The sequence below is a fragment of the Thamnophis elegans genome, chromosome 5 (genome assembly GCF_009769535.1).
Source record: "Thamnophis elegans isolate rThaEle1 chromosome 5, rThaEle1.pri, whole genome shotgun sequence".
NCBI classification, from domain to species: Eukaryota; Metazoa; Chordata; class Lepidosauria; order Squamata; family Colubridae; genus Thamnophis; species Thamnophis elegans.
Genome location: NC_045545.1, coordinates 16,712,853 through 16,726,823, shown reverse-complemented (window position 1 = coordinate 16,726,823; position 13,971 = coordinate 16,712,853). Strand labels below are relative to the sequence as shown.

The following is a 13,971-nucleotide window of genomic DNA, read 5'->3' as shown; positions in this document are numbered from 1 at the left end:
CTGATGTTTAATGCAATTACATGGATTATCAGTTTGCAGGTGAGTGCTCTTAAAGATCAAGTGATTGTCCTATGGCGGAGTAGGAATGGCTTTTGTAAGAACAATTAAGTTTAGGTTCTGTGGTCAAGGCAAGTCTTTAGAGCAGTGGTTCTCAACCTGTGGGTCGGGACCCCTTTGGGGGGTTGAACGACCCTTTCACAGGGGTCACCTAAGACCATTGGAAAACACATATTTTCCAAAAAAAGGACAGAAAACATAAAATAATTTTATGGTTGGGGGTCACCACAACATGAGGAACTATATTAAAGGGTCGCGGCATTAGGAAGGTTGAGACCCACTACTTTAGAGAGCCCTTTACTGCTCTCAATAAGTGTTCAACAAATGGCTCTCCAATGACCTGTAAAGCCCCACCCCATGCTACCTTGAAGGCAGCCGCTCTCAATCCCCAAATAACAGCTGTTATATTACTTGAAAAGTCCACAATGCAAAGTCTAGGCATAAGACAAATGGCATTCCTCAGGGCAAAGACAAGGTGCAAGGCAAAGGCAGTTCTGAAGGTAAAGCAAGACAAAGGGCAAAAGCAGTTTACAAGGCAAAGGCAAGACCAGTGGTAGTCCTCGAAGCAAGGCAAAAGGCACGAATCAAAGCTGAGAGAATGTAATCCAAAACAAACAATTATTCCTGGCAAAGACTAACTCCCCCCACAGCTTGTCCTTAAATCAGTCCACTCCAGGTGTTCCTTGTGAGGAGAAATGGGACCACCTTTTCCCAAGTAGATTTCCAGCCCTTCTCTTGCCTATGCTCCATTCTCTGTGCCCTTGGATCAAGTGGGAGAGCCATCTGTTTCTCATCAGAGGTGATCTCCCTGTCAGCACCACTACCTGTCAGCAGCTCATCCTCCCCAGGTCAGTGATGGCGCCAGTGAAGCTCTCTGTCAGGTCAACCACTTCCCCCAATGCCTGAGGATCCTGAAGTAGCATCATCCTCAGTCCCTGGACCTCTCCACATATGCCATGGGAGATGTGCCATCTCCGTCGGACAGTCCTGGTTCCAACTCCTCGTCTGATTTCAGGCTCAGAGGGGGGCCAGGACAGGTTTCTGCAGAATACGTAGACAAATCTTCCTACACAAATTTATTTTAATGGCAACTAATTATTATCAAACTCCAAAACTGATAATACCTGTAGCAGTTCATCTTTAAGTGGCTATAATAATCATGTGTTTATGGCATAGCTGTTTTCTTTTATTCTCGTTATAGAAACCTGTTGTGCAGTTATCACTCTCTCTGCATGCTGTAATACACGCTGATAATGTAAAGAAACAAAACAAAGCTGAGCATTATCTCAGCCATCTCTAAGATGATCTGCAGTTCTGTGTCATTCTTATCATGAAGAATCAAGCAATCTATGAATTAAGTTTGGATATTACAGTATCTCACAGTCAAGTAGTCACCATTCACTTGCTTCCCAATTGGCTTCTGACAAGCAAGAGTTAATGCAGAACATAGAAGTAAAAATTTACTTCTATGTTCTGCCTTAACTAAGATAATGCAGTGGCACTTATTAATGGAGTTGCCAGTCCCAATTTTGGTCACTAGGAGAGAAGTACACATAACAGGGTGCTTCCCATTGTTTAAAAAAATAGCTTCTTTTTAGACAGAATTGCTGTAAATTTTTGTTCCAAACTTGTTCAATTATGATTCCTTATATCAGGGGTGTCAAACTTGCACTGTCATATTGTCTTCAAATGATATATTATGACTTTGTTTCCCCTTTGAAAAATGGAATAATTGGTCTATCACAAAAAACCCTGGAGAGTAACGAAGATAAATAATTTTGTAATTTTAACTATAGGAGAAGCTGATAACACTGGTGCTGCTGAAAGTGAGGTTGACAGGACTGGTAGTTCTTAGTGAGGTCATGCTTATTGGGAAGATTAAAACTTGATGGACAGAGCAAAGAGTATTCTTGAACAGGGGTGAGAACAAGTAGTACCTGGCAGGAATGAGACTAGGCAGTAGCCTAAGAGCAGGAATGATCAAACTCCGAAGGAGATACCAGTACCATTTGTAGTGTGTCTAGAAAACCATATAGATATAGCTTTAGCATTACAAAAGTCCGGATTCCAGATTGAGACTTTTTTATGTGGGTAATACTCTTCTCACTATTCTCACAAGTAAACTTCTGAGTAATGATGTAGACAGGCCAAAGTCAAACATTGATGGGATAGAATTGAAAGATGAATTATTGTGTACAAATCATATTCAATCATAACAATGTGAAAAGCATGAACTAAGGAAAAACAGAATTATGAACATGGAAATGAAATAAGCAAATTGAACATCTGAAATTAGTGTAATTGGTGGATTGAAGTGCAATACAGTCAACATATATATGTCCAGGAACAGACAGTGGAGTAATATGAATTATTGGTGTCAAATATAGAATATTGAAAAGAGTTGATGTGCCAATATATTTATTTTTCTCATTTAGAAAAATCTGTATATTTCATACAATTAGTAAAGATAGTCTTCCACCTATGACCACAATTGAGCCCAAAATTTCTGTTGTTAAGCGAGGTAGTTGTAAGTGAATTTTGCCCCCTTTTACAACCTTTCTTGCGATAGTTGTTAAATGAACCTCGGCAGTTGTTAGCAACACAGTTAAGTGAATCTAGCTTCCCCATTGATTTTGCTTGTCAGAAGGTCACAAAAGATAATCACATGTCACCTGGAGACCACAACCGTCATCCGGGCTTGGGACCGGCAACGGTGGAGTTGTTGTTGTTGTTGTTGTTGTTGTTGGAAATCCATTCATACTACCACACCATTTGAATGGTGTTCATCCCAAATTGTATAGTTAAAAGTCTGCAGTCATCCAAGCTCATAGTTGTCCCCAAAATTGAGAATCTCTACATACTTTTAAATGAACTGCTGTAAGTTTAGTATTACCTGTATATGAAAGACCATCTGAGAAGCTAACAGAAAAAAATACTTTAGGGGAAAAAAAGCTGAAAACAATTTCTCAAAAACTGAAAGATATCCAAGTAGCTTTAAGAATAATTAGTGAACCCAAGAATTTCTAAGGATGAATTACAGTGAACGTAAAATGAATCAGGTTCAAAATCCTGAGTTTGGAGAAACAGTAATTCAGTCTAGTGAAGATAGTATAACAGTGTAATTTACACTTGAAGACATTTCTTCACATTTCCATTGTGTTTGGTATAAAATGATTTAGCTGATACTTTCATTGCATCCAATAAAATAAGCCAATAACTTTATTTGCATTGTTCTATTTCTACATATGCATATAGTAAATTGAGTTAAATAAATAAACATTGAAGGAATGAATAGTTTTGAAATCGTCTGCTTACTGTTTCAGCTAGGAGTATTGCATCATTTAATCACATAGAAATAGAAGACTATTTTTAGCAGTTGCCTACTTTGTCTAGTATTGACGTATATATATATAAAGATCATGTTGAACCCCTCTTTTTCACTACTTAGTATACATCTTGTGGTGGCATGTAGGGTAATATTTTAAGACAGAATGTATAAGGGGTGTGTGTGGGATGATCATGATTGCATACTATTTGAATGTTGTTTAATTCCACCCACCCACTTGAACTGCTGAAAGGCAGGCTACTTTTTTCATTTCAAAATATGAGTTCCCTGATCAGATATGTGTGTAATTTCTGTCAATTCTGCACAGAATGTGAAGTTCTCTCCCACACCCCCATGTTGCTTGGCAGCTTTGAAATTTCACCTAGCATTTATTCCTATTTATGCAGTGGGCAAAAGGAGAACTAGGTCTATCCAGTCTGCACCAGGATTCTGTGAATGTTATAGCGTTTTCTTCTGAGCTTTTCATACAAATTGATTTTGATATTGGTGTGCTTGAATCTGGTTCTTCAGATTCCTTATAAAGCTATTAGAGGGTAATTTCTGTAGCAGTTTTTAGCGCTTAATATTGTACAATTTCTGCCTGCACTTGATGTAAAAATTTTTTTGTCTTTTTTACAGAAATTCATTTGTTGCCTAGTCCACTTTGACAACATATGGGAGGGCTGGGGTATTTTGGTATCTATTCCTAAGAAAGAAAGGAATGGAGACAAGAACGTGATAAGAATTAATCTAGTTTTTATATATCATATGTGGAAGATGTGTAAATCCTTTTTCTCTTTCTTTCTTCTTTCTTTTCTTCACATCTGTGTGGGTGAATACTTCTGCAAATCCTTGGTGAAAACTTTAGAAATCTTTGGTATGGTCATTTTTCATTAGAACCCAAAGTCATTGACTACATTACAAAATTTATTAAATGGGGAAAATACAGTTATCCTAATTTTTAGAAAAATATTACAAAGCAAAGTTTGGGAAAAACATGAAATGTGCACTAGATAGAAAATGCATAGTGGAATTATCTTTACACTTAAGAGGATTTTACATGATACCCCCTTTTTAAATAAGTTGCTAATATCAATTAATAAAATGACTTAACTGGTCATTTTAACTGGTTGAAGCATTTTATTAATTTGATGTTAGTCTAGGTTGTTCCTAAATTTCTAATTTGAAAGAGTTAATATTTACCTTTCCACTCTTTTCAAAAATAGAAATGCAAAATGAAATATAAAAATAATAATGAACAAGTAAAAGAAGGCATAATTTGAAACTTTAAAAGGCATGCCTTGAAAGTCATCTATATTAAAATCATTTGTTCTTACTGGGTTTATTTCTTTGTTGTTGCAAACTTAAAATTAAATACTTGAGAATTATTTGCAGTTTGACTCATGTTATATCTCTTAAAAGACAATTCAGCACAGCACAAACTATCAATTGCTGGTAATATTAAATAATATTCTAAAAGATAGTTCGTTAAACACACACTCTGGGGCCACCATTATATAAACCAGTATCTAGAATCCATATTCAAAATGTTTTTAGTATATTGGCAAGTATCAGCCATTGAAGTCTTTAGATGCTGTATTTGATCTTAAAACGTCAACAATTTAGTCTGTGGGATATTTAACAGCCCTGTACAAAATAACCAAAAAAGGTGATTCCCAGCATGCAGGATCAAGAACAAAGCACATATTGTTAAGGCAGCTGCAAGGTTTTCAAGATTTGCACAGTTACTTCAGAGGGCTGCTTCCCAAATAGAAAATGGAACAAAGTGGCTATCAATGTACATATATGAGACAGTTGGGAACAGTTTAGAAACAACTCTGCCAGCCTGGAAAAAGTGCAGTTTCTTTTAATGATTTAAAAATATGCCCAATGCTTTTTTCAAAGGATTTAACTTGCCGTACTTCAAAATTTCCATCTCAGATAATAGATCTCTTTACTGTAGAAAATTATTTAAGACAGGAATCTAAAAAAAATGCACAACTCGCATAGAAAGCAGTGCCTGGAGCAGATTGCTTTTTGCTGCTATTTCTCAAGAAAACATTCAATTTACTATGCAGGTTATGATGTGACCAGAAGTGAGTTTTCACAGCATTGCCACTTTATCTGACCAAGCCTTAAATAAATTTTGTGAACCCTTCCACTCTAAATTGTTTATGGCCCTTATGTATTGCAAAATCTTAAGAACTCCTGCTCAAGGTGTATTTCAGATAATCTGAGTGGCCATTTAGGCTAGCAAGTTTTTAGAAAGCATTGACCACTTCCAAAAAGGCCACACTCACCTAAGGTACCAGAACTTTTAGCAATATTCATTAATTAATTAGTTACTACATGGATTAGCCATTTATACAATATTTGAAGTGGCTTATGGCAGTTAAAATACAAATACAGGAATAAATATAAAGAAAATCATAACCAGTTTATTAAAACCCAAATTAATTCAAGTTAAACGTTTGATGCAAGAGATGATATTATTATATTTTCCTCAATTTCTGGGAGAATTAAAGCCAAATCCATGCCACTGAAGAGCACATTCCATAGTCAGGGAGAAACAGTCTCCCAGATAGCAAATAGGCAATATTCCTTGGAGGGAGGGAGGGAGAAGAGATTTTAAAAGGCTTTTCCAACTGATCTAAGTATTCTGGCAATCCATAAATGATTTAGGACTCTAAAGTTCTTACCAACATCTTAAATTATGCTGTCAGTTAATAGGCAATTAACTCAGAACTGCTGAATGTAACCCAGCTGTAACCACTTGTGGTTTATAGATACTTTTTAAGATTCTATGAAAAATGTACTTCAAAAGTCAAGACAGGAGATAACCAAGATATGCATAATGCTTTCTATATCTATAGCCCTTCCTTGAGGGAGATGAGCAGTCTATATCCTCCTTCAGAAAGAATCGCATTAGCCACCGAACTATAGTGGCAGCTGTAGAGAAGATCATATTTTCACCTTCCATTGCTTGTAATTCCAGTAACTGAGTTTTAGAAATTATTTTGAAGCAAAAACTTGCTCTTTCTGAAGAATGTAACTCGCTCATGAGAGATTTCACCCCAGTCCTGAATCTAACTTTTTTTTTTACCAAGATCTTTTCTGTATTTAATTTTAGTTTGTTCTCCCTTGTGCAGATTAGACAAAGTTCAAGGATATTAATAATTTACATAGAATCAGAAAGTAAATAGCAGTTGAGCCGGATGTCATCAGCATACAAACACAGAATGGCCTTATAGCTTAGATTCATTGGAATGAAACTAGTTTTCTGGATCCACTCAAATAGGAAATTGGTTTTCTTGGTAGATGATGCAGGAAAATAGACAAAGGAAGAGCTCTAGGTGGCTTAGAGGCTCATTGCCAAATAACTATACCTATCAGTTTTATGTAGCTATTGCACGGCATAACAGTTTCTCTAATGATTCAGAAAGCCACCAAGAGCACTCACTTCCAGATAAAGCTCCAGAGTAGAACTTCTTCGCTATTTTTTCTAAGTTACAAGTGAAACAGTTCACACTCAGTAAACATGATTGAATTCTGTTTGATCAATTTGCTCTTTGTCAAGGTTCTTTTGCATTGATCCTTCTCCTCACTTTCCTCACCTTTATATCATATATAAAATGTCATTAATTTTCACAAAAAATTGTCCCTTAGTTCTGCTTATTCTTCTCCCCTTATTTGCATAATTTTAGTTTTCTTGGATTTTCATATTGAACACAGATTATTTTGTTATTTAATCAACTATTTAGCAAAGCAATAGCACTTAGATTTATATACCGCTTCACAGTGCTTTACAACCCCTTCTAAGCGGTTTACAGAGTCAGCATATTGCCCCTAACAATCTGGGTCCTCATATTTATATGCTACACAGAGCCTCAAAAGGATATGGATATCTAAGTAGAAGGGTTTTTTTTGCTAACATTTGAAAAGAGCATTATCTTAAGCTACCAACTGGCAAAGCTCAACATGCTACCAAATTTTTGGAAATATTCCACGAGAATAGTACATCAAAAGAACTGTTCCAGAGAGGGATTCTGCCTCTGTGAAGCAGCTACTTAGTCATATACTTTTAAATGGATGCAGACTATGTAAGGCACAGAGATCACAGTGAAGAACTAGATATGTAATTGAAAGTCTGGTTTTTCATGATCACCTGTGCATTAATTTTAACCCATGTATCTCTCTTCCATATGCATATTCTGGCGAGTGGTCTGGGTCTAGGATTATGTCTCTTGCAGAAGTAGAGTCTAAGCATTAACAAAGGATTAAATATTAGCAGAGTTTTGATTAGCGCCTTAGCACACACGGCAAATTCCACACAAGTAAATGTAGAGATGAGCACTCTAAGAATCATGAATACATACATACATACATACATACATTCATTCATTCATTCATTCATTCATTCATTCATTCATGGGTGTAGGTATTTTCACGGGTGTAGGTATGCTGGTCTTGTTGTATTCGGGTCTTTTCCCCTGTAAGATTGAGATTGTCTTGGCCAACACAAGTCAATGTTACACAGGAAAAGACCCGAATACAACAAGATCAGTGTATGTATTTAAAAGACAAATCATATTGAATTACGTATTATCTGTGCACATTTTATACAGCCATGATCTTTCTTGACAGGCAAAATTGGTAATTCAAGGTAGTCTCTGACTGTGGGGATTTCTAATGTGCAATTTTGTAATCTAGTTTGCCTTTGCTTGCAATACTGCAATGCTATTATGCATTTGATTCCTTAGCTTGCAAACAGCCATTAAGTGTCAGTAATGCACTGTAGCAAGAATTGCCTACTTTTAAAGTATCAACCGATTTAAAAAATTGCCTCCTCTAAGAGGGTTCTGAATCACATTCAGTTCCGCTTGTATGTTACAGTGGTGTGGCCTGTTAGATTTAAATTAGTTTAAGCAAACTGTGCTAAAATTTGTATTGTAATTCATAAGTTTTAGAAAGCTTTTAGAACTCCTATAGAAATTTTGCTTTTTATTTGTGGATTTTTTTCAGCATTTCTTGAAACAGCTTTAAATAATTTGGACGTAGTAGATAATTCTACTATGTGGTGAATTGAACCCAACAGTTTTGTTCTTTGTTTTCTGATTTCAGTGAAAGAATTTCTAGCCAAAGCCAAAGAAGATTTTTTAAGAAAATGGGAAAGTCCTGCTCAGGTAAAGAAATCATTTAAATGTCACTCATTTATTCTAATTTATGGTATTCTGGAATAGATAAAATCTTTTTTGTATGAATAATCTACTGCATTATACTAATGAACTCCAAGAAGAACCAATTATAACAGCTGTTGCCATCTCTTGCACCTAGTGTTTGCTCAAATTTAAACCCCTTTATTTTAGTGCTTTGTTGAGGCAAGTCGATATATTTCAACTCTTTTGGTAAAATACCATCCACTAGAGAAGCAGCTAAGCATATGGGTAAATATTTGTATCTTTAAACTGTTCATTGCCGTCCTACTGAAGTTTTCAGTTTGATGATGGCATAGCAGTGGAAGCAACATCTGCCTCTGAAATGATGATCATTAATGTTTGCAACAAAAGCAAAACTTTGCCACATTGCAATTGAAGCAGATATCTATATTCCCACCAGGATTAAGGGACACAAATGAGGATAAAAATACATCTTATTATTACAACAAGAGACAGTCCACCATTCCCACCACCCCCGCAGAAGCCGGTAATTAAAGCCAGATGGCCACATTTCTAAGAGAGGAACCCCTTTTCCACTGAGACCAACCAGGTCTTTGTAAGATATATAAAGTTGGCAGTCTCCTCCAAGATAATGTCTTGTGTAAGAGCAACTTCATTATATATCAGTCTGTCATTCAAAAGCAACAACTAAAATCCAGTGTCACTAAGAATCTACTAGCGATGCATTGAGTATAGAAACTGAGGACTGGACAGAGGAACCATTTTCAAACAGCAGATTCAATATCCTCAACTGTAGCTCACCCTCCTTTCCCATCATATATCCTTCTACCCATCACTGTTGAGGTTGTCCTGCCTACCTCTTCAACTCTCATCCTTCGTGTCCCCTCACAGACCAAGGACACATAAAAACACAGAAAGAAAATTAAACTCGGCAGCCCATCCTGGCCCAAAGGGAACTGAGTCAGACCTGCTAAAACACTCTGCAGCCTCAGGAAAGACAAGCTTCTTCAGGCAAGAAAAGAGTAGCCAGGACCCTTTCCATCCAAGTCTTGTTGTATTGCCTCATCATGGTGGGGGATGTTCCTGGGAAGAATGTGTGAGGAATGAGCATATATTCCCAGTAGGGTTACCCAAGATGTGACGGTCACCCCAGCTGCCATCTAAAGTAAGCAAGTGCCTATATTGGGCAGTAGCGCTATGCAGTTGCTAAGAGCAATAACTACTTGATGGCACGTAATCAGGTCCTGTCACCTTTTCCACCCCTGGTAAATGGTAAATGGAGCAAGTCCGCAAGCTAGCAAATCCATAAACCACCACACCAACTAACAATCCAGGAGGTCTTGGCCAGCAATGTTTCCATAGGACAAATATCCAAGGGTGGGGGTGCTTCACAGCCTCAGTGCTCATAACCACAGCAAGTGTTTCCATCTTCCTTTTCACACTAAGATCTATATTACTTAAACAGAGATAGATAGGAACTGAGCTGTGTCCATGTGTTCAGTACATATAAATATATTATTCCATGCAACTTGTCCCTGACACTTTCTCAGTGAATAGTAAACTTAACAGAGCTCCAGCACTTTGTAAAACATATCATTTAATCAATATATTTTGGATACATGAGATAGAAATATTTGCTGTTTCTGATTATTGTTCCCATTTGGAAACATAAGAGCTGCTTTATAGTTCATTCATCTATTCATTCACCTCTTGTACTTGGGATATTTTATCTGTTTCTGAGTAATATTGGCACTGAGAATCAAGTCATTTACAATTTCACATGCAAGGCTTTAGAGCTTGATCTAGGATTTTCTATAAGCATAACAGGTGTTCTGTTTCCCAAGTTCCCTTTTCTCTCCAGTAGACACAGGTGCTACCCTGCTTAATAAATCATACGTATATTTAATTGAATTAATTACTGTTATAATAACCTGTTACACTTGGGATATTTTATCTGTTCTTACTAATGTAGAATACTGCTGGGTTAGATGACTTCGAGAGGCTTAAAACACTTGGAACTGGATCATTTGGCAGAGTCATGTTGGTGAAACACAAATCTACAGAACAGTATTATGCCATGAAGATACTGGATAAACAAAAAGTAGGTATTTTTATTACAGTTTACTTAATTCTGTATTCACCGATATATATGTATATTTCCCTGCCAAGCTGTGGTTCAGATGGGGTACAAGCTTCATTGTTTCTGGGTAGGTCACATGCATCTTGAATGCTATTTTCTGCACTAGTTCAGCTCAGTGCAAATCCTGCTAGTTTGCTTTGTGTTGGAAGAATGGCATACCGACTGCTCTAAAGATATATAAAGCACATGCTGAGTGTTCTCCATTGATTGTGTTTTACAGAGAGCATTGGTCAAGTGCCTTGTTGTGCTTCAGATTACTGTTTGAAAAATGACTTACGAGATAAATCTGAACAAGCAATAAGTACACAGTGCGAATGGAAAAAATATGGAATCTTTTAAAATGAATTTTGAGGTTGTTTATTATTATTACAGCACATACCTTACAGTTATGAATATGCAGTGAGCAGGCTGTACAGTTATGAGTATGAATAGTACTAATTATTTAATGGAAGAAATATTATTCTGCAACATTTTCATCTCTAAAATAGTAACAGAGACATGTAATAGTTAATATCCTTTTTTCATTTTGTAATATTTAAGGTTGGAATTTTCTTTGTTGGTAAAAGGAATATAAAAGAGGATGTTGCTATTTAGGTTCAATAAGAACCATGGCGCAAATATTAATAGTGTGATACGGATCCCGGAAAGAAATCTAGGGAACTCTAAAGGTGGCGCAGTGGTTAAATGCAGCACTGCAGGCTACTGCTAGATCAGCAGGTCAGCGGTTCAAATCTCACCGGCTCAGGGTTGACTCAGCCTTCCATCCTTCCGAGGTGGGTAAAATGAGGACCCAGATTGTTGGGGGCAATATGCTGACTCTCTGTAAACCGCTTAGAGAGGCCTGAAAGGCCTATGAAGCGGTATATAAGTCTACTGCTATTGCTATTGCTATTGCTAAACCTAGCTACTATGGAAACTCACTTTTACCCCAGTGTCGAAGTAGATATCCTAGGTAGAGGTGCCAGAATAGGGCGTTGATCTGGACAATACAATTCCTAAACAATGCTCAAGCTAGCATGTTGGTTGCAATAGAATTTATACTTCGGACAGAAAGGGTAGAATCATTTTTTAAAAAGAAAAGAATTTTAAAAAGAAAAGAAGATGCTCCTCCTTTTCTGGCACCCACCCAGCACAGTTTGATCAAAGTATTTGATTTGTCTTAACACCCTAGCAGGAGGAATCATTTTTACATAGCATATCAGAAATAATGAATATTCAGGAAAAAAAATGTAACATTTAACAGTAAACTTTTGTGATGGCTAACCTTTTTGTTGTTGGGTAGGTGCCAAAAATGCGAGGGTGCTCACACGGTAGCACCCACGTGTGCCGGAACCCATAATGTAACCCCCCCATATGTGCATGCCCTCCCCCATGTGCACCACACTACTTGCCTCCAAGCTGAGCTTGGTATTTCCTCAGAGGGGGTAGGGGAGGCCATTTTTGCACTCCCTAGGCGTTAGGAAAGCATTCGGAGACTGGGGAGGGCAAAAAATGGGCCAACCAGAATTTCCGTTAGCCTGTTGGGCCCATTTTTTGCGCTCCCCAGACTCTTCCTGAAGCCTGGGGAGTGCAAAACCTGCCTCCCCCAGCTTTCCGGAAGGCTGAAAATCAGTTGGCCGGCGTGTGCATGCGCACTGGAGCTGACGGCTCGTGTGCCAGCAGATATGGCTCCACATGGTACCCATGCCATAGGTTCGCCATCACGGTCATATCACTTTAAAGCATCTGTGCTTAGACGGAATAATATTTGTGTAAGTCTTGGTGTGTATCTGTTTTTTAACAAATAAATACTCCTTGGTGTAAACATCTGAAAAGAAATGAGCTAGTTGTTGATTAACTATTGTCAGATTGTATAGCCAACCGATGCTAACATGTATCTATATTCACAACATCCTTTTTCTTTTATGAATATTCTGAAGTTTTTCTATTCACTTAAATCTGAGCTCTCTCTTAAGAAAATTGTATTTTTAGATTGGACTTTAATAGAGTTTAATGTAGTTGGCAGCTACAAGTTAGAAGAGCTGGCATACAGCAGCAACACTTTCACAAGCCAATTTCATTATGTTTATATATTGAAACAATGTAACTAAATGTTTCAAAATGTGTAATGTTTATGTCTTCAATTCCAACATTTATTTTTGTTTTGTTATCGAATTACAAAAGCAGATGCATTTTTAAACTTAATTTTTCATTAGTACTTCTTGAAAATCAATTTTTTCAGCCAGCAGTAATCAGCCATTTGATAACAGAATGGCACAGACAAATGGTGTGGTTATGTCATGACATTGGATGCAAGTGTATGTCGTATCATTTCCACCCTAACATAAATGACAGTTGTTTAACTGACTTTCACATTTCATTTGCCACATAATAATTTTATTTCAGAAAAATATCCCTTTGTGATAAGTGCCAGTTTGGGATAGTTGTTAGTGAAGGCACCAGGGTAGAAACTGGAATACCATGAGTTCTAGTCCTGGCTTAAGAGACAAATCCAGTTGGGTGATCTTGGGCCAGGCACTCTCTCTGAGCCCTATAGGAAGGAGGCAGTGGCAAACCACTTCCAAAATCTACCAAGAAAACTGCAGGGATTTGTCCAGGTAGTCTCCAGAATTCAACACTGACTTGATGACACAAAATAAACACCTCTTTATAATCCATGTTATAAAAACATGGAAGAAAATGAATGTGACAGCTGTTAAATTAAATGTAAATTTCAGCAAAGAAATAATTGTAAAACTGTAACAAAATCAAGATGTCATTCAGCATTCATGGGATGTAAGCTTCCAGACACTGCTTTATCTTGTCTAGCCTGAATCAGGCCTTCCTACGTCAGATGCTGTTTGTTCATGTAATTAGCATTGGAGTTGAAATTGTTCTTTATGTGGGTATTTTCCAGTGATTCAGATTTTAACCAAGATTCCAAAAAATATTATTATCATCATCATCATCATCACCATACTTTCTCCTTGAAGACACTCATATAATCAAATGTTACAGTTTAACTAAGAGAGTAACATCATTTTTTGTAAGTTTTTTGTGGGTGTGAGGTTTTTTTTTTACTTTAGATGATATGCATGAAATGAATTTTCTAAACTCTCACTGTAACTTGTTGCAAGTATTCCACAAACTGTATTTGTTATATAGTTTATATACAGTATAATCTGAACCCAAAGATGAAATAGGGTTACACAATTCTTTTATTCATTGAGCCAGAGGTCCCCAACCTTTTTGGCACCGGTTTCACAGAAGACAATTTTTCCAAAGGGGGGTGG

At 37.0% G+C, this 13,971-nt stretch overlaps 1 protein-coding gene across 2 annotated transcripts in view; it reads left to right on the top strand.

Moving 5' to 3' along the window:
* The window catches only part of PRKACB (protein kinase cAMP-activated catalytic subunit beta), an 81,604-nt gene that overhangs the window by 46,330 nt on the left and 21,303 nt on the right, over positions 1 to 13,971 (top strand). For both annotated transcript variants that reach the window (XM_032217859.1, XM_032217858.1), the window contains exons 2-3: positions 8,504 to 8,565; positions 10,532 to 10,660. In XM_032217859.1, the coding sequence (XP_032073750.1) occupies positions 8,504 to 8,565; positions 10,532 to 10,660 (191 nt within the window). The remainder of the gene's footprint in view (positions 1 to 8,503; positions 8,566 to 10,531; positions 10,661 to 13,971) is intronic.